This window comes from Microchirus variegatus (assembly GCF_963457635.1).
Source record: "Microchirus variegatus genome assembly, chromosome: 3".
NCBI classification, from domain to species: domain Eukaryota; kingdom Metazoa; phylum Chordata; class Actinopteri; order Pleuronectiformes; family Soleidae; genus Microchirus; species Microchirus variegatus.
Window position 1 is genome coordinate 24,660,298 of NC_139804.1, and position 20,149 is coordinate 24,680,446.

Below are 20,149 nucleotides of genomic sequence, written 5' to 3' on the forward strand. Positions count from 1 at the left end.
CACGTGGAAGAAAATTCCCCTCTGAAACATCTCAAAGCAGCTCCAGCATGTGGACAACACTATTATCCACCATATATTTGATTGTGTGCACACTTCCTAACCGTCAGCTAGCTTATCAGACTGGTGTTGGCTGTTAAATTGTCATGGCAACAGCGGTCTGTAGGCTGGCTGAAGTTGTGGGTCTACAGCATTTCATTTGTGCTGCTCTGCTCCTGTCAACTGTAACATGAACAATAAAGTTATGAAAAGAATGTTTACTGATGTCGCTGATACCTTTCTTTGTGCAGATCTTGAAAAATCATTACATTTACTTTTTTTTTTTAACTGGAGTTTTGGATCAGATTACAATCATTAGCAGACAATCAGAAAATGAAGCTTTTATCACAAGTGACTCCACTTGTGATAAAAGCTTCATTTTCTGATACTTAAAATAACAGGTTTAACAGCATTTTCTTAATAGATTTTACTCGTGTACTTTTTATCGTACACTTGTGTAAGCCTGTAGATACTAGTTACTAATTATAGGCTAACATAAAATTGCAGTCTTAAATAGTTGCAAGATAATTTCCTGTGGGTATTGTATTGTCTTCAATTTCCACTATTGAAGACACAATAACCTGCATGACTGAGCATTTTCAGTCTATGTATTTGTACATGTACTAAAGATTCATTCTTGGCTTTAGAAACGGTCATTTCCAAAACTCTAATTATATAATCATGTAATTTAACAAACTGTTTTCATTGACGAGGCTCTAATTAAACACGGTGTTAAAAATGGCCTCAGTCACTGCTGCCTTAGCAGATGTCAAGGTGAAGGAATCAGCTTAGTTTTCAGTGAAGAAATAATTTATTTTGAAGCAAACTATTTTATTTACATATCCCTTTAAATAAACTAAATATAAAACTAGAAAATCTTTTCTACATACAGTATAAAGTCCATGAGAGGTCATGTTCGTAAGGCTTTCTCTTGGTTAGTTGCACAGTTGCGTGTAGCTGGAGATGACTTGCTCCACAGACGTAAAACTGTCTAGAAAATCCTCCTCTGAGATTCCAAACCTGATGTATTGATGAATATAAGCTCTGCAACAGAAGAAAAACAAATGTGAATAAACACTTAATTCAGAAACAGAAAAACAGGTCAGGATCTTATATAAACATTCCCTTCAGTAAATATTGAGAGCACAGCTTTAAAAAAAAAACACACAAATCGACTCACCTGGAGGCAAACATGTTCCAGGCTTTTCTCACCATGTCGTCCAGTGGTTTGAGCAGAGCCTGACTGTTACTGACCAGTGTGGCTGATTTTTCATATTTATTGAAAGGCACAGGTGAATTCCACACAGTGAAAGCAGTTTCTGGTGACAGCCAGGATGTGTACAGAGCTGGATCCTCAAAGCCACCTGTGCATTAATATACAATATCTCACATCTGTTGTTCCACAAAATATGATATTAAAACAAACAGTATATTTATCAGACCAGGCTCTCCTGTGCAGTATTTCAACTTCAACTGTTAAAATCTATTGATTTTTTAAAGCAGCTCACTGACCAGTCTCTGCAGTGTACACATCCTTGCCTCTCAGAATGAGCAGGTTGGCCAGAGAGGTGTTGAAGCTGGCTCCCGTCAGACTCCTGGTTCGCTCAGAGGCTGAAGGTGGACGCATCTGCCAGTCGATACCTGAAACAGGGAAAAACAAGAAGAGATATAAAGAGGGCTCTTCCATTAGAGGTGGACAGACATAAAGTGCAAAATGTTGGCAACTAAAAAAAAAAAAAAAAACCTTGCCTTGGTCCATCTTGCTGTTGGAGACAAGCATCTGCCGCAGGTGCTTGAGCAGCCCCGGCCAGCTGAACGTGCTGAAGGCGATGGAGGAACTTGGCATCTGAGGGATCGTGCACACACTGAGCAGCTTGTACTCTGGGTGACATGCAAGGCTGCTCACCAACTCACCTGAGACACACACATTACAACATAATTAGTACATGAGGATTGTTGGTGAGGTCAGCATTGACACAGGTGATACACTGACTGAGCTAGAGCCGATAAATTCTTGAGGCTTTGGACATTTACTTTTTCCTTCAATGATGCTGTTGATGAGTCAGGAGCTTTTATGGGATTTGATGCCAAAATGATCCTGGAGTTGACATGTCAACATCATCCAAACAACATCGGTCAAGCAATTAGTTTCTTTTATATAGGCTTTTAATTATTTTGCCAAGAGACGGGAAATAGGTTGTGAAAGAATGGGATTGATGCATAAAGGGTCCTACTGGCCAGGAGTCAAGACAGCTCAGCGCATATTGCCTTTGTGGTACAAGCCCTAAACAACCTCCACTATCGCGTGCGTGCTTGTGTGCGTTTCCCTCACCCAGTGGATTTCTGCTGCAGACACCATGAGAGTCGGCAGTGAGCGCAGGCTGCAGCACACTGCCCAGCTGGTGAGCGATGACCCTGTTGACGTGACTGAAGGAGATGTGTTTGATGTTGAGCAGCTGACTGCAGATCCTGTGCACCGTGTCATTCTCGTGCACCAGGATGGCGTCTGACAGCTGATAGAGATGAGCCAGCGTCAGCACTGAGTTGTAGTTCTGAACAATCACCTGAAACAACAGGTCAAGGAGGGAGAGGGAGAAGAGATTTAAAGCAGATTATTCTGTAGAGTGTTTTCCTGTATGATAATTACTGCTTTCACTTTATAGTTTTCTCTAAGGATTGGGGAAATAGATATTGAAAAATGTCATAACTTTAAGAAAAACTGTTGTCTCCCCCAGAATTGTAATATTTCTACTGTGCAGGGTTTTTGTAAAGACATCTTTCATGTGTATTGATTTTGTGAATTTGACTTGTGTGTTATGCTGCTGTATCTGACCAAAATAATTCCAACACATATCAAACAGGCACCCAAAAACTGTGATGCAATCAAATCATGACACACAGCATATTGTCCCAGTCCAAGTTGCCTCCATACCTCTCCAGTCCCATAAGGCCAGGTGAGGTGGTTGAGGATGAAGGACTTTGAGTAGACGTCTCGGAGACTCTGCGTGACGTAGGTGCCGACCCCAGAGCCCGTTCCTCCTGCCACACTCATCATGGCCATGAAACCGGCCAGTCTGTCGCAGCGCTCCGCCTCTCGCCTCACCAGCTCCTCCACCACCTCTATGTGACGGGGGCCATGAACACAGAACCTGAGCGAGACAAGGATAAACAATAGCAGCTATTTCACTCCCCATGTCCAATTTATTTTAAAACGCTTCAAAATCTTCAAAATGTGACATATCAAATCATAACAGCTGCAGCTCTAGACTTTGAACTTTCATTGTTTTACATGTTCAAAAGGAACATTTTTTTGGTCAGGTTTCCTCACCCATTAGCCCAGTTATTTCCAGAACCCTGTTTCTGGCTGAAGTGAGAATCATCTCCATATCTCCACCTGCCTGAATCTGCAGCCTTCTTCATACTCTGCTTTATCACTTTAGGCTCCATGTCTATCAGCACTGCTCTTGCCACAAGATCTGGTGACGACAAAAAAAAAAAAGGAAAAACTTAAGTAAATATGATCTCAACACATTATTAAATATAGAAATAGACTCACTGACTGACTGACTGTGGTTTACCTCCATGTTTGTTTTGGTGGAAGAAGCGCTCACAGCTGACTGTGCTGTGTGTCGTTTTCCTCTGCGCCTCCTGCGCGTCACTGCAGATGACGTCATAGAGCTCCTGACCAACCTGGTTCCCACACTGACCCAGCTGAAGCGTCACCACGGACATTTTACAGCCGACAAACAGCGAACACGCTGGAAAGGAAACTCTCTGAATCACGTGCGGGTTTCCGAGCAGAGGACGAGAGCACACGGTCTGAAGTTCACCGCTGAACTCACGCTGTGTGAGGCACGTTTCATGTCCGCACCTGTGTTGTGCGCTGAAAGCGAGTCTTGTTGCCGCCACAGCAGGAGCGACAGGAACTTCCGGTTAAACTTTTAACACTTTCGAAATAAAATGCAAATAGAGTGAACTTTCATATACTTGCTCTCTATGTGTGCAAATCAGCTCATGAATATGAACATTATGAACGAATTATGAACATTGTTGTGTGGGTTTATATATTTACTACTAATTAGCAGAATTTTTTTATTGATCCATGGTGTGGTCGGTTGCTTCATCTTTCCAACTTTACCGAACTGCTTTACACATAATTGTTCTATTTGTCATTATTGTTACATGCCAATTAAAAAAGGAAAGAAAAAAAGACAAACAAAAAAGCAATGCTTACATGTTGCAAACAACTCATATTTCATATTTTTATTTATACACTTATGTGAATGCCTGTTTATTTTCTCTCTTTTTATGTATGTAGTATTTTGTTTTTTGACGTTATGTCTCTATTAAGTGTTATATTGTATGTAAGACAAGTTAAATAAAATTTAAAAAAGTAGCATATTGCTTATTCTACAAATCGCCAATGTATGAAGAGCAGTTATTGTTATTTTCAAAACAAAAGCCTCGCAGGTCACCGCCCCTTGTGTTGAGCGGCGCAGACTGCGCATGCTCAGTGTAGTACCCGGTCATGGCGGCGGTGTGTGTTTGTCCATGAGGTGCGGGGGGACGCCTGCCATTCCTGCGGTGTGTGACAGAGATATCCGAGCGAAGCGCTGCCATGGCTGGAGTGTTTGACATTGATTTGGACCAGCCGGAGGAAAATGTCTCCGACGATGAGTGCGAGGAGGTACTTTAATGATGCACGTAACTGCGGCAGTTGTCAGCTGTGGCTGTTAGCTGTTAGCTGTTAGCCTGCCAGCCAGGCACCACAGGCCTGCTCTGCAGCCGGGGCTCGTAGGCCTCTGCTATCACTGTTAGCATGCACTGGTAGAGAGCATGACAGCTTTCAAGACAGCTGTCACTTCTTGGGCGCTTACCTTTCTCTTAATTATGTTCTTTGGTGATGAAACGCTCGCGTTGTTGACGCTGTCATATTGTTACAACATCATTGACATGTTGTGCAAGCAAAGCCTTACTTGGCTAAAGCTGCTGCTGCAGTGATAAATGTGGCTCAGTGAGCAACAGTTTATTTTGGCAGGATAGAGACACAGTAAGGTAGTGTAGAGATTAAGCTGCAACTTGGTTTTTTTTCATAGTATAAATAAAACTTAAGTAATAACATTTCAGAGCTGCAAACTAAATTTACCTGAAAATGACAGCTATTAACTGAGGTGTTAAAAGCTGTTTATTGCATGTGTCAAACTCACCTGATCACCTTCAGGTACAGTGTATTTACACTCAAAACACGACAACGTTCCCACTAGACCGTAAGAAGTGTTCGGAGACTTTTGGACCCCAGTGTCTGCCAACTTTTTTCCACTAAGACAAACAACTTTTGACTTTTTGTTGTTTTCCTGCACGCTGATTATTTTCATGCTGCAGTGATTGAGCAACTGTTGCTTCAAAGCAACTGCCTGTGATGATTTCCTCACAGACTCTGTTGTAAATATTTGTGTGTTTGTGGGCGGGGACATAACATCATTTGCCAAGTTTATTTTCATGATTGCTTATTTATCTCTATTAACTAATAGTTTGTGTACAGAGGGAAGACTCGCTTCCTAATTTCAAGATGTTTTTCAACCAAATTACATATTTGTCACTGTTAGAACTGTTGGCGCCAGAGAAATATGGTTTGGGGTGTATTGTTGAAGCGTTGTCAGCCGTTGTCTTTTTCTATTTTGAGGGTTTGTTTTGGGGTGATTAGCAGGAGAACTATGATTATTGGTTATGCGCTTTTATAATTTCAATTTCTTGTTGTACACTGGATATATTGGATTATGCTGTTGCTATTTCTTTATTTTGCTTTCTGTTTGTTGTTTCTTTAATGTTTAGTTAGTTTTTTAAGTTTTTGTTTATAAATCACACACTATCTCTGTGTGTATATGGCATACAAGGATGTAAAGAAACCCATTATCAATAATCAATATAGATGACTATTTGTTCATTTGATCGTCAATCATATTGCAGCTCTTAGTGCAGATATCTTTGCGTAAGTATGTTTAAAGTAAGTGCTATAAGGTGTTATTTATGTAGGCATACCATGTTGAACAGAATAAAGAATATGGTATAAAAACACAAATGTCATGAAGTTAAAATCCCCTCCAAACTTATGAAAAAAGAGTAAAAAATAGTGACACATACTGACTAAATTGACATATATGTATGCTGTGTTTTCTTTTTTGCTTCCAGGTTCAAATCAATGATATCATGGATCAGTGCAGTGGATTTGAATTGTAAGTACTCACTACAGTGTATGTTCAGTCTGAGCTTTTGTGTTTCCTTGTATGATTTTTATGATGCTGTAAGCGGAAAAAAAACAGGTTTTTAGTGCTGTGTGTTGAATATGTCTTTGCAGCAACATGGACGATTGTGAGAAGATTGAGATATCGGAGGACAATGTCAACCAGGGGACGGAGAACATTAGACCAGAGTGCTTTGAGCTACTGCGGGTCCTGGGGAAAGGTGGCTATGGAAAGGTACTTGTGCTCCCTGAGACGTAGCAAACCTTGATAAAGGACATGGAGCACTCGCTCACTCCTCCATACGCACACTTTTTATGTGGATTATGGATTATGTGTTTTATGGTTACCTTTTGAGTTACATCTTTTTCAGCTCTTCATTTGATTGTTATAAGCATGCTAATTGTTTCTCTCTACTTTCTGCGCAGGTTTTCCAAGTTCGAAAAGTTGTCGGTGCTGCTTCAAGCAAAATATTTGCCATGAAAGTTTTAAAAAAGGTAACTTAATTTTTTCCTCTTCCAGCTGCTCTCAGTATGTGTTATGTGTATGTGCTTGTTATTATAAATAAGTATTCTGGTGCTCCTGTCTGAAAATATTGGCTGTCCTTGAAGCCAGTGGTGGGGTAAGATTTCACTGCTAGTTGGTAAACTGCCATTTGTGCTTCTCTGCTGCAGCCTTGGCACTTGCACTTCTCTGCCTCAGTCTCATAGATACTGCTTGATATTCACACTGCTTCCGCTTTATTGTTGTGAAATGACTACAGCTGAGTATTGATTGAAAACATTCAATACGATATTAATATCTACATCTGGACTTCAATACTGATACTTGAATGATATAATTATATTAAGTCTGTATTAAGTGACAAAACACAGTGCAGTTCTTACGTTTTTGTCTGGCACAGATGTCGTCTTGCAGTCAAACGTGGAGCATTTTTCTGCTCTCTTGTTCACTCTGTGCGCTTTAGATATTCTCGACACACATTCATTCATTAAACACTTACACGCTCGCACACATGGGTTTAGCCCAGTCATTCTCTTGTTCCTGGGGAATGAGATCTGTCTGTTTGTCACCTCTGTGCACCCTGAGACAGCCAATCATGTTTGATCTCGTTCAAACAGCATGCTGCATACTTAGTGGCTCACTGACACTGATGAGATTCCTCAGTGAAATTTAATATCCATTGACAACAGTTTTAATATTTGCTGATACAGACTTGTGCTGCACGATATAGTGTAAATTTACCATCATTGCAATATCCATTTTATAAATCTAAATCAGCCTGAACAAGATTTTAGGAAACATCAAGACAATGAGATATATTTTTCATGATATATTTTATTTTAACGCTTTGGTGTTTTTCACTAGTTGAAATTGAAAGACACTCGCAGTTGGAACATGGCTGTGCTGAGTTTAGACGGAGCACAATCTGCCTTCTTTTAGTTGTTAGTCTCTGGTGACCATCTGTAGAATGAGGCAAGCAGCTTGAAACGTAGTGATACACAACCTGTAGATAGGAACATTCTATACCTTGTATTATTTCTTGATTAAAAACAGGTTAAAGACATGCCTCAGGTTTCATCACACTTCATAACATGCTGCTATTGATTGATTATTTGGGTTGGGGACACCAGGCTATGATTGTACGCAATGCCAAGGACACAGCCCACACCAAGGCTGAGAGGAACATCCTGGAGGAGGTGAAGCATCCCTTTATCGTCGATCTCATCTACGCCTTCCAGACGGGAGGAAAGCTGTACCTCATCCTCGAGTATCTTAGTGGTCAGTATAAGCAATATACATGTGGTACAAGCACACGGGAATGATGTTGAGAGTGTGTGACATGTGTTTTCCCGTACAGGAGGAGAACTTTTCATGCAGCTGGAGAGGGAGGGTATCTTCATGGAAGACACAGCCTGGTGAGATTTGTTTGTTTTGTCGCCCATTTGTAATCATGTCAATATTAAATCGAACATTAGCACACTAAAGAAAAAGTTATACACTTTTAATGGTGCATGAGCTATGATAAATGGCAGTTAATGGCAGTAACAGCATTATTTCCTCACCACAGACCTATTGTTTAATAATGACCTTCTATGTTTGCCTCATTTGTCTCCAGTTTCTACCTGGCAGAGATCTCCATGGCTCTTGGTCACCTGCACCAGAAGGGCATAATCTACAGAGACTTAAAGCCTGAGAACATCATGCTCAACAGTCAAGGTTATTGTTTGAAATTCATTTCTGGCTCGATTTGTCCCTCAACTGTCATCTCTTTACTTATATTTGGTCCTGTTATGTTTAACTCGTCACCTTGAAATTTTGACTTCACATATGCATGTAAGTATCCACCACATCTATAAACACCTGTGTGATCTTTTTTTTCCAGGTCATGTAAAGCTGACAGACTTTGGTCTGTGTAAAGAGTCAATTCACGACGGCACAGTCACTCACACTTTCTGTGGTACCATCGAATACATGTAAGTCCAACTTTTTCTCCTTCTTCTTCACTTTGTCAGTCTCACTAGTAGTATCTCTGTCAAACAGTTACACACGGACACACACACACACACACACAAATACTTTCTCTTTTTGAACTCCATGTGATGTCTAGAGATTTTGGTGCAATTAGTCCCAATTTTCATATATGACGAAGGCACCGGAATAGAGTATGCAGTAGAATCTCAGGAGGATCCAGGCGAAGGGCTGGCACACCTGTCTTGAGCAAACAGGAAGCAGGACGTGACTTTACAGTCCATGCTGGCACTTTCCAGAGAACCTCCAGAGACCAATTCATGTCATAAAGCAGCTTTACTCATTCTCACTCTTGCCTCTCTCTGTCTTTCACTTTCATTGGTTTCTTTACACTTGAATTCAAATGCATTATTGAGAAATGTGCACTCACGCTGTCACAGGGCTCCAGAGATCTTGATGAGAAGTGGACACAACAGAGCAGTGGACTGGTGGAGTCTGGGCGCTCTGATGTACGACATGCTCACAGGAGCGGTCAGTTAAAAGGTTTTTATTGCTTCACTCTCATGGCTATGCTGTTACAGACGCTGAATTAACATGTTTTCACGTTTCTCACTGCAGCCACCGTTCACTGGTGAAAACCGGAAAAAGACCATTGACAAGATTCTGAAGTGTAAGCTCAGCCTTCCACCCTACCTCACACAGGAAGCTCGAGATCTCTTGAAACGGGTACGTGAGATAAACCAAATGAGTGTAGGGCTGTTGTGTTGATGTTGTTTTTAAACATGCGACTTCTGGTTTCACAGTTGTTAAAGAGAAATGCCTCATCGCGTCTGGGAGCAGGAGCAGGAGACGCCACAGAGGTGCAGGTGAGAGCGCACGGGGCTTCTCTGCTGATGTTCAAGTCACTGAAACATATCGAGTTAAACAGGGTAACAAATGCCTTTGTATTGTTTTTCCAGACTGAAACACTATATTTTATCTTTATCGTTTGTAGGCTCATCCATTCTTTCGACACATCAACTGGGAGGAACTGCTGGCTCGGAAAGTTGAGCCTCCCTTTAAACCTTTCCTGGTGAGTATTAAAGTCTCAAAGATTTCTAAAATAGACACTTTTGTAGGTTTAGAGGTGGGAAATATCAGAATGTTAAATGCTGAAATGGCATCTTTCAGATCACAGATGATGCGATGAGCTGAACAGTATGTGAGATCAGGATTGGGTTTACCTCTGGTTACCTCCATAGATTAAACCAACACTACAAGTTTGAGTAATTGAACCACAGCTCCTCTCCAGTTTCAGCTTCTCATGTTGCTGCATCTCCACCTCACCTGTGCTCTCCTCATCGCTCTCTCTTTACAGCAATCAGCTGAAGACGTGAGTCAGTTCGACTCGAAGTTCACCAGTCAAACACCTGTCGACAGCCCTGATGACTCAACCCTCAGTGAGAGTGCCAATCAAGCCTTCCTGGTAATTGTCCTGATGAGTCAAAAATCCATCTATGTTTGTCAATGAACACATCAAGATGTGAAGTTTTCATAAACGCAGTTAAACTCGACTATATTGTCACGCCAAATGGAGCTTAAACAAACTTTTTCTCTGTGTAAAATGTGTAAAAACCTCTGGTGTCTTCACTTGTAGGGATTCACGTATGTCGCTCCATCAGTCCTTGAAAACATTAAGGAAAGGTTCTCATTTGAGCCAAGAATTCGCTCACCTCGACGAATCTTGGGCAGTCCAAGAACACCTCTGAGGTAATGCATGTCTTGCTGTAATCCATCCATCTTCTTCCGCTTTATCCTCCACATGAGGGTCGAGGGGGGAGCTGTGCCAATCTCAGCTGACATAGGGCGATAGGCAGGGTCACACCACACCTTGGACAGTTCACCAGTCAATCACAGGGACACATAGAGACATTCAACCGTTCAATCTCGTTCAATCTCACACCCATGGATAATATAGTGTCCAATTTACCTAATCCCCATAATGCATATTTTTGAACGGTGGGAGGAAGCTGGAGAACCTGGAGAAAACCCCCCCACACACACACACACGGGGAGAACATGCAAACTTTATGCAGAAAGGCCCTTGTTCTGACCGGGTCACAAATCCGGGTCTTCTTGCTGCAAAGGCAAGAGCGCTAACCACTACACCAACCATGTGGCCCTTCTTGCTGTAATAACAATTTTAATATTGTTCACTACTCTCCATTAAAAAAAACAAAATAACTGTTGTTTATCAGTTTGACCTATTATTCCCCGCCCCTGCGCTGCTGCACTAAAGTCATGTCTGATTGTCTTGATTGACAGAGGCAGAATAATAACAACAGCCACAAGCCTGGCTCTATTAGACATGAGTTGGTTTCCCATGTTACATTTTGTGTTTAATTGTTTGAAAAGTGCTTCAGTTTATTTTTTCTTTCCCCCATTAAAACCAGTGGGTTATGTTGTTTCGCTGGTACATTGCTTCTTTATCGCTGCACATGTTGTCGTTTCTATAATCATAATGACTTTAAGGGTTTAGGTTCATCACTGTTTTATTAGTAGTTCATGTGTAAAAAATAACGCATTCAGTTCTGGGGATATAAATAAGTGACATATATGGTACATTGCCATTGAGCCAAAATGTACTGCCAGCATGTGATTTTCTTCATCCATATCACTCACTTGTGTAAAAATTAAAGCAAAAAGAAGAATGAAAACCAATTTACTTTGTTCTTGTTTGTTGTGAGCAAACTTGTAACAGCCTCTGGTTTCCCACCTGTTTCCTTTTAGCCCAGTCAAATTCCCTGGGGGGGATTGTTGGCCACGAAGCCCCCTTCTCACTGCCGGTGGACCTAGTGTCCTCCAGTCTTCTCAGGACCAGGCCATGGAAGTGTCCACCCCTGAGCAGATGGACGTCACCACCAGCTCCGAGGCCTCGGCCCCTCTTCCCATCCGTCAACCTGCCGGGGTCAACCTGGGTCAGATGAAGCAGCAGACCTATCCCGTCGTGGCTAAGCGGCCCGAACATCTACGTATGAACCTATGACCCGCCACACCTGTGTAGGAGAGTTTATTTCTTGACTTTTTTTCTTTATTGATATTTTTTAAGAAAATAAGCATAAAGAGATGGATGCTCTCGAGACAATGAAAATCAACAAATTGCACACTACATTAACGGTCACAAGCTGGAGTTTGTGCGTGGGTCTGGGACTCGGGTGTGCTGCAGTAACGAAGAGCTACCGACAACATCGCCATCTCACCACTTCTCCCCTGACTACCCCCCTCCTCTCCCTCCTGAAGTGGACTTCTAGGACTGGAAATCTTTGAGGAGCTTCAGCCTTCGTGTGATCAGGAAGTCAAAGGCGATAATGTATCACACAGTATGCAAGCGGTTTAAAACTAAACACTCAGCCAGTCATCCAAAGTGCTTTGTGCTGTTTGAATGAATGCCAGTGAGGTAACTTGCTTCCATTGGGGGAGACCTTTGACAGTATTTCTTCGTAGACAAAAATGCTTCCTGGCTCGGGTTTAAATTATATGAACAAGGTTTATGATTAAAAAAAAAAAAAGATAAATCATCAGTGAGAGCAGCGGACAAGTCCGAGGGTCTGGTGTTGATGAACTTGGCTTTACATCTTATGATGTTTTAACTGAATGGATGCATTAACTGTGCTTTACATGGATGGTGAATCAGAGAGCCTAAATTAAAGAAGAAGAAAAACCATGTTGATGTTTTACATTCTTTGAATGTTTGCTGTGGAGTGGCTCATTAGTTGTGGGATCCATACATTGATTATCTCATCAGACTCATCAGAACTGTGGTTCCTGGAGTGAATTCATAGTTGGAGCCAGTGGATGTGGATGCTGTCTGCAGTGGTGAGATCAGCCTCCTGCATCAGCATTTAATTTTTGAGAATGAAAATTTTAGACTTCATGAAAAGCAAGGAAGATTATAATACATCTGTGCAGTGTGTACTTTGTTTATTATGTATAATATAATCTGTATTCAAAAGCAGATACCTCACAAATCAGCATTTCTTTTTTATTTGCAAAGATTTGGTTCCCATATAGACATTATAGGATATAATGGTTCTTTATTTTTTTACAATATGATGAACAATATTCTGCAGCTGAAATTAAAAAAACAAAGTAAACTTAACACCGATATGAAACCCCAATCTGAAATGTATGTCAACACTCACATTCAAAGAGAAAGACTGAAAATAAAGCAGACAGAATCTCAAATTCATTGTGAATATATTACAATTGTGTAATCCAAAGATGTTTGCCTAAGTTTCGCCTGTTTACAGGGAAGTTTGCAAAATGAGTAAAAAAGTTATGGTCCTCAATGCTGGCTTTCGAGAAAATACTGTAACAATCAGATCGCTTGTATGTACAACATGAAAAACAACAAATGGCAGCTGATCTCATGGTCTGGGATTTGAAAATCTAGCCACAGAAAGCAATAAAACCCAAATCCCTACAAATAATTTGGCCAGCTAGGCCCAACTAAAAACAAAATAACTTAACTATAAACGGATTGATGGAAAGTTGATTAAAAGTTTTTATAAGATTGTTCCTTCAAAAACAACATTTTTTTTCGACAGTCTAGGTAATTTAATCAGTGGTGATACTATGGTGATATAATATTCATAAATCATTGTGCAAATGAAATTCTTCATTCGGAATGTGTGCTCACTGATGACTTCTAACACAAAAACACAAAGAACTGACGTAAGAAGGCATATATAAGGTAACTACCAGATTACAGTACATAAAAACAACAGTATCTTTAAATAATATTTGGATTATTTCATTAGAGCTGGTTGGCTTTGAGATGTTGCTGCTGGACGTCTTTGATGTGAACAGAGGTTGGAGAAAAAAACTAACCAAGGCACAAAGAATTTCAGAGGGGAAAAAAAACTATATTTAAATAATCCTTAAAAAACAGCAGGTTCAGAAAATACAGTATGAATCTGTATTGTTTCGTCTAAACAGCAAAGCTGAGTGTGTGTCAACGCTCCAACAAAGCATCTTCTCCACAGTGTTTGTGGGATCCTTCAAAACAGACGATGCATCCATTTTCCCTTCAGTATCCTCGAATACAGGATGAAACAACTACTGCGGTGTTGATTAAACTAAAACCACCCTCTAAAAATACTTGATTTCACTACTGGAGTAAAAGTAGCAAACCAAACAATCTATGTATGTTCAACTGTAAAATCAAATGACCCTGCTCTGGTTTGGTAAAGTTATTTCAAGTAGCAGATTGTGGTTAGAGGGAAGAGAACGATTTTAAAATTTCTACAAAATGATGTTTTGTAGCCTGGATGTTCATCACTGTTAACCGTTACAGTCACAGGCATCATCAGGGGGTTTTTACCACCACAGAAGACAACACACAGTGCAGTAAACTTCTTCGGATTTTTGTACTTGAGGTGAGTTTGTGTGAGAGCGGATGTTTTCTGACCGTTGAGTGTGCAGAGATACAGTGCATCAACAAGAGTGTGTAGCGATAACAGGCGGTCACGATTGGTTATTTCTGCACCTCCATGCAGCGGGGCTTTGGTCCTGCAGCCGTTTCATTTTTTTCCCCAACCACAACCACCAGGTCAAGCCAATCACAACACAAACCACCGACTCCACGTAGTAGCCGTCCAGTGTCGTCACACAAACCCCGCCTTCCTTAACACAGAGCTGTAGAGGAGAAATAAGGACAGGGGGGGGGAAAAAGTGAAGTCAGATTACAAATTTTAGATGAGAACAAACACAGTCTTGTTTTCCGTCTTCTGGCCCGCTCACTTACCCCTGCTTCTTCTGGAGAACCACAGCTCTGCCCATCTGCTCCCTCACACATCTTAGACGTCAGTGGATCCACCAACCACAGAGCCAAAGTGGAGGGCCAGTTTCCACCAAGGTTAGTGACGGTGTTCAGCAGCGTCATGTAGGTCCCACCGATGAGTGGGTCACTAACTTTAGCATGGAAGGCCATGCAAGCCACATACATGCTGTACAATGCCACCTGTGGTGGAAATGAGAGAAACTTGTTAGAGATTAACTTTGTGAATCAGTGACCTCCAAAACTCTGGTGTGATCATTTAGGTGTTAATTTCATCAGACATCACTCTAGTCTACATCCATATTAGTTTTAATTTGAAAAATGCAGTTTACACAAGTACAATCACTATTTCTGCACAATATCATAGCCTATCACTTATCAAAAACATATCACATGACCGCTGAGGTACACTGGGCATGTGCATGCCAGTGTACACAGGAAGCTGACCCTATCCTCTGTGGTCGTTGTGTTTGTTTTACTACGCAAAAAAAAACAATGGTGAAGAGAAAGTAGGGTAAGGAAACTGTTAGTGTTTAAGTGATCATTAGTTGAGTTGTGTCTGATAACAAACAATCAGAGTAACCCTGTCATAAGTTTTCAGAAGGTCTGTTTCTCCCTGCCCAGACCAAAAAACAAAATAAATAAAAAAAATCAGCCCTGAAATCCAACTACTCCATATCAAGTAGCCTGTGTCAATTGCTATCCTATATGAAGAGAAAAGGGGTAATATTCATGTACAGGTAATAACAGAGAAATGCTGACCTGATGCGCTGCATAGCTAAGCAGCACTACGGCATAGTAGTAAACAGGGAACCCTCCGTCTTGTCTTACACTGGGGGTCCACCACACCAGCAGAGCATACTCGAGGCCTATAAGCAACCTGAAATCACACAACAGCAACACTTTGTTAGCGGTTCATTGAACGGGTGCATATACAACTTTGTGTGGCTGTGTGTGAGAGAGTTTGTGTTACAACCTCCAAGGAAAGGCCTTGTAGAAGACGTCAAGAGGTCGGGGACCTGCTGTGTATTTACTGATGATCACTGGGAGAAGAATCTGCAGAGGCACCATGGGCACTGCCAACAAAGCCAGCTGCGCTTTGGGAACTCCGGCCTCCACCAGTTTCAGACCTGTCACGGCGTCTGCAGCACAGAAACCAATCTGAAACACACACACACACAAGAAGAAATATGAGGTTTCTTGAACTCAAAGGGGATGAGCAGGCATATAAGGCCAACTGATCCTTCATCGACAAACGGTCACATGGAGCTCTATAGATGGTTGCTTTCTGTTGCACGTCATCACCATCAGTCACTTACTTTTGCAGTGAGAAGCAGGACACAAAATTGGAAGACTGTGGGCATCTTGATCATAGTCAACAGCAACTTATATGTTTCCAAAACGCTGTGTCTTTCCTCATCCTGGGCTCTCCTCTTTCCTCTGCCTGGCTCATTTTCCCTTTTAAAAATGGCCACGAGCGTTGTGGAAATTAGGAACACCACTCCCCAAAAAAACAAGAAGTCTGTAACAGAAGACACCAGAAAATTTAGATTTTTTTAAAAAGTCTAGTGTCATACCAAAACTCACCTATGCTTGAGTAAAGGGCAGTAGGATACACTGATAAATAGGCTATGTTATAGATGCTAACACCTTTAACTATAATAAGTTAGTAAACCTACAGATTCAGTAAACCTCCACAAAACCTGCACACACTGGTGCCTTTAGTGATGTAGGTCACAAGTTTGAAGCCTGTCAACAACCCGCTGGACAGTTATGTGATTTAAAAGACGATCAGAAATATAATTCGTCTTAAAATTATTATTTAAAAATATTAAATACCTGACAAAGTAACAAGGCCTGTGTCCTTAGGCTCTGCTCTAAGGTATTTGTTGCAGAAGTCAGCGGACTCCAGAGCCAGAAAGAGCACATTTCCCAGGAAGTAGCCAGCTGTCTGACCCACAGAGTTGCATGTAGATGCATAACCCACATTTTCTCTGGACAACATAGTCAGGGCCCAGCCATCCACAGCTATATCCTTGAAAACAGAAAACAGAAAGCAAGTGAATGACAGGGTAAATAAAATAATTTCTTCTTTCTTGATGTCTATGTCACAGTGTTTATAATGGTCTACCTGTGTGGCTGCCAGAAAGGCAAGCATGAAGAAGACTGTAGTAAGTATCAACACATTTGGTCCTGCCTCACTGTGCAGCAGTGAATCCACTTTTGCTGAAAGATAGAGCATGAACAGGCCCAGCAGATACTGTGTGGGCACCAGCCACGACTTTCTGCAAAAAGAGATAAGAGGTGGAGGCATGTAAATGACAAGGAAATAAGACATAAATAAAACAGTGACCTAAACAACACGTCTTTCTTACCTTCGACCAAACCTGCTGAAGTAGAGAGCATCCACCAGTGGCGCCCAGAAAAGTTTGAGACTAAATGGCCAGAAAACAAAGCTGAAAAAGGCTTGGTCTTTGTAGCTGACATTTTTGCCTTGTAAAATCAGTGGAATGCTGCCAGCCAGTCCAAGAGGAATTCCTTGCAGCACATAGAGAAACAGAAGAAGAGACACATTGCCCAACTCGCCCTGGATCCCAGGCTGGACTGTATGTCTCATGTCCTCTGAATTTGATTCCCTAAGAAGACTCTCTGTGTCCTCTACGTCCGGGTCAGAGTCACTCGCTTGTCCTTTGGTTATGTCCTTCATGTTTACATTTGTGACGGTGAAACCTGCCAGCTTCCTCTGCCGCCCATTCTTGTGAATTATCATGTCTAAAGGCTCCATGTTGAAGAAGTGGACAAATCTGCAGTGTGGTCAGCAGACCTGAAAAAAAGAAATAGGAGAATGTGAAATTACAATTTACTATCAATATAATCATATGAATATTCTTGAGATGAACAGTGCATTTTTTTATTTGGAGGCAAAACTTCAGAACAAACAATACACAGGGTTACAGACCAGATGTTCACAGAGAATAAGATGAATTCAAAGCAATGGCAATGGCTGAGTGATCTTTAAATCAGGGCAGCATTTGTTTGCTTTTATGGTATTTTCAGACACGTTTGGTCTGTCTCTCTAATCTGGATTTTGCGTCTGCAGTGCACTGCAGTGCAAAATGAATCTTTGTCAGATAAATGTTTGGAAAGCAAACAGGTTTCAGTGCACTTGGCAGTGCGTGAGCTTCTGCAAACAAAAATATTATGCAAAACTTACACAAGCAGCATTGAACATGTTTGGTCTTCAAAAATGTGCTGAAAGAGTAAGTGAAAGAAAAAGAAAATGATGATGATTATGAAAATGAATAATCATAGCAGACACAAGATGGTGCTTGGGCCCAATAAATTAAATAACAATGACCGATGCTGTGAGAAGTGGCAAAAGTTGGCCCCACCTCACCTCTACATAAATAGATGGGTTTATGGAGTACAAAAATAATAGCTAGGAGTCACTCCTCATCCTAGTTGAAAAATCCAGTGAGCCAAAAGCAGTAAAATGTTAACTTTAGTTTCACAAACTATTGCAATAATTATTTGGATAATGACCAACGGATGTTAACATACCTACTGAATACAACAGGTATAAATTGCGCCTACAAATGCATGGATACCTGTGCATATGGTTTTAAATCAGTAGTCATTGTGAGTGAAGGGAACTGTGAGTATCAATGTGGAGCCAACTTCAGACAACAACTGTCACCTTCAAACGACACGCTACGTCACGACAAGCTACGTAACAATAACAGACAATAATTACATTATATATGTATGTGAGTATATATATATACACACACACATACATATATATACATTATTCACAAAACATTTAATTAGGACAAATGAGCACGAGGTGATCACACAGGCATCAAGATGCTCGTACCTGCAGGTGACGACAGCATGACAAGCACATCATCGAAAATAGTAACGAGTAAAGCAGCAGAACCAGGCAAACGGAAATCACACGGAATCAATTATTATTATCACATAAAGTATTCAGTCGGACGGCGGTGGTATGAAAAGAAAAGAAAGAACACAGAGAAAGACTAACGGCTGTAAAACACGAGACAGGTCTCACCGGTGAACATCAACACACAAGAGTCAGGAAGTGCGGCGATTGCAGCAAGCAAATGTGTCCGCCACCTACAGCTGACGTGTCAGAGCAAGTGAATGGAGTTCCGCGTCTATGTTTCTTCTACGCAGCATCTTATTCGAAGTTTTATTATTATTCTGCTCCTTCTTCTTTCGGCTGCTCCCTTTAGGAGTCGCCAAAGCGGATTATCTGCCTCCATCTTGCCCTAACAGTATTTTTTTCAGTGAAAAACACAAAATTCTAAGTAGCTTTCGTGTCACTGGCCCAAAACTAAGGCAAATTATCCTACCTTTGACAAACAGGACTCAGATCTGTTTTTTTGTTTGTTTGTTTGTTTGTTTGGGGGGTTGGGGGGGTTCCTCATAATTATTTTGTAGGATATTCTTTACATTAATCCCACCACCTCAGAGTAGCCCGTGCTTCACTGTTATTGATACAAATGTAACACTATTCATTATAGTTGTCATAATACTCCAGTGTTACCCTGAGGGTTTAATCTTATAGGATTCTAACATCACAAACGAGTCCTAGTATTAATTTGTTAGACAATAAACTCGTTTATTTCAGCTTCCACATGATTCAACACCAGCTACTGCTAGTCTTACTGTTGTGCTATTACAGTCAGAGCTGTAGTAGCACAAAGAGGCCTCAAGATGGTGCTGCTCACATCTGTTCATGTTTCGTCTATCCTTCTACAATCTACCCACAATAAGCCATGAGAAGAATGTTGAATTGTTTTTATTTTAGTGCATTTTGTTTCCTATGCATAATAACCATAAAAAAACCTATGTTATTTTCTAAAGGTTCCATGCCATGTGACACACTGACTCCAAAGTGATGTCATTCCCTAGAACCATGGATGTGGTACATGTACACCAGTGGTACACAAGCTTTATCTGGTGGTACTTGGAGGAAAATCAGAAATACTGTTCTTCTGTATATACATGGGTATGTGATCCGTAGCTGACTTTGCTCTGCCCATTAACACCACTGTATTATAATGTTGATAATAATGATGAATAAACATCCTTTTGCTATTTATATAAATGTCAGTATTCCAAAAATACCTTTTTTTCCGTACAGCTTACATGTTAAGGCCCATTGATCTCAAAGCAAGGCAAAATGGACAGCTATTCTATCTTACAAAGGAACTCCTCTTTGCTACAAAAAGTGACAGCTGTATTGGACTATATGACCCAAATCAGTTTGCACCAGAGACTGGGCAAAGTGCTCACTATGCAATATGTCGGCAGAATTTTGCTATCGAAGCCCCCTAAAACAATCAGTTTTCCTCATTTTATATACTGCAGGATGTTTGGCACATTCCTATATACTGCATTCAGATCATTCCGAGAATAAAGTAGAATAGTTAAAAGTACTCAGGTGAACGAAGTTGTACAAAACAACGAAACAAACGAACGAACAAAACCTTTAACTTTAAGAAGAAAATAATGTATGTAAAATGCATCACAGCCACATCAGTAGATCTTGTAGTAA

At 40.9% G+C, this 20,149-nt stretch overlaps 3 protein-coding genes across 4 annotated transcripts; 1 reads left to right on the plus strand and 2 right to left on the minus strand.

Moving 5' to 3' along the window:
• Positions 1-872: 872 nt before the first annotated feature.
• Positions 873-3,935, minus strand: tubd1 (tubulin, delta 1). 2 transcript variants are annotated; one of them, XM_083887132.1, is made up of 8 exons: positions 3,615-3,935; positions 3,365-3,512; positions 2,969-3,185; positions 2,369-2,600; positions 1,786-1,950; positions 1,549-1,677; positions 1,217-1,400; positions 873-1,080 (listed from the first exon to the last, which is right to left on the minus strand). In XM_083887132.1, exons 1-8 carry the CDS (start codon positions 3,766-3,768, stop codon positions 972-974), a joined length of 1,338 nt encoding a protein of 445 aa, XP_083743258.1. In that variant the 5' UTR covers positions 3,769-3,935; the 3' UTR covers positions 873-971. The 2 variants fall into 2 exon arrangements, with proteins under 2 accessions (XP_083743258.1, XP_083743257.1); XM_083887131.1 differs by having other exon boundaries at positions 1,549-1,950.
• A 637-nt stretch (positions 3,936-4,572) lies between these two features.
• On the plus strand, positions 4,573-12,419 carry rps6kb1b (ribosomal protein S6 kinase b, polypeptide 1b). The gene is made up of 15 exons (XM_083887335.1): positions 4,573-4,723; positions 6,226-6,269; positions 6,392-6,512; positions 6,704-6,772; positions 7,910-8,057; positions 8,137-8,194; positions 8,395-8,495; positions 8,662-8,752; positions 9,188-9,278; positions 9,366-9,473; positions 9,551-9,613; positions 9,742-9,819; positions 10,105-10,212; positions 10,384-10,496; positions 11,517-12,419. Exons 1-15 carry the CDS (start codon positions 4,655-4,657, stop codon positions 11,770-11,772), a joined length of 1,518 nt encoding a protein of 505 aa, XP_083743461.1. The 5' UTR covers positions 4,573-4,654; the 3' UTR covers positions 11,773-12,419.
• Positions 12,420-14,252: 1,833 nt separating this feature from the next.
• On the minus strand, positions 14,253-17,350 carry slc33a1 (solute carrier family 33 member 1; the record flags this gene model as incomplete). The annotated part of the gene is made up of 8 exons (XM_083886911.1): positions 14,253-14,423; positions 14,533-14,748; positions 15,328-15,445; positions 15,542-15,726; positions 15,885-16,087; positions 16,405-16,600; positions 16,697-16,850; positions 16,941-17,350. 8 exons carry the CDS (start codon positions 17,348-17,350, stop codon positions 14,253-14,255), a joined length of 1,653 nt encoding a protein of 550 aa, XP_083743037.1.
• Between the last annotated feature and the right edge of the window lie 2,799 nt (positions 17,351-20,149).

What these genes read in the sequence shown, in the direction of transcription:
- rps6kb1b (XM_083887335.1), top strand. Translation starts at nt 4,655, where the DNA reads ATGGCTGGAGTGTTTGACATTGATTTGGACCAGCCGGAGGAAAATGTC. An exon ending in CCGACGATGAGTGCGAGGAG is followed by an intron (nt 4,724 to 6,225) that starts GTACTTTAATGA and finishes TTTTGCTTCCAG; the next exon opens with GTTCAAATCAATGATATCAT. An exon ending in ACGACATGCTCACAGGAGCG is followed by an intron (nt 9,279 to 9,365) that starts GTCAGTTAAAAG and finishes TTCTCACTGCAG; the next exon opens with CCACCGTTCACTGGTGAAAA.
- tubd1 (XM_083887131.1), bottom strand. Translation starts at nt 3,768, where the DNA reads ATGTCCGTGGTGACGCTTCAGCTGGGTCAGTGTGGGAACCAGGTTGGT. An exon ending in GGCCTTATGGGACTGGAGAG is followed by an intron (nt 2,601 to 2,968) that starts GTATGGAGGCAA and finishes CTGTTGTTTCAG; the next exon opens with GTGATTGTTCAGAACTACAA. An exon ending in TGGAACATGTTTGCCTCCAG is followed by an intron (nt 1,081 to 1,216) that starts GTGAGTCGATTT and finishes CTTCTGTTGCAG; the next exon opens with AGCTTATATTCATCAATACA.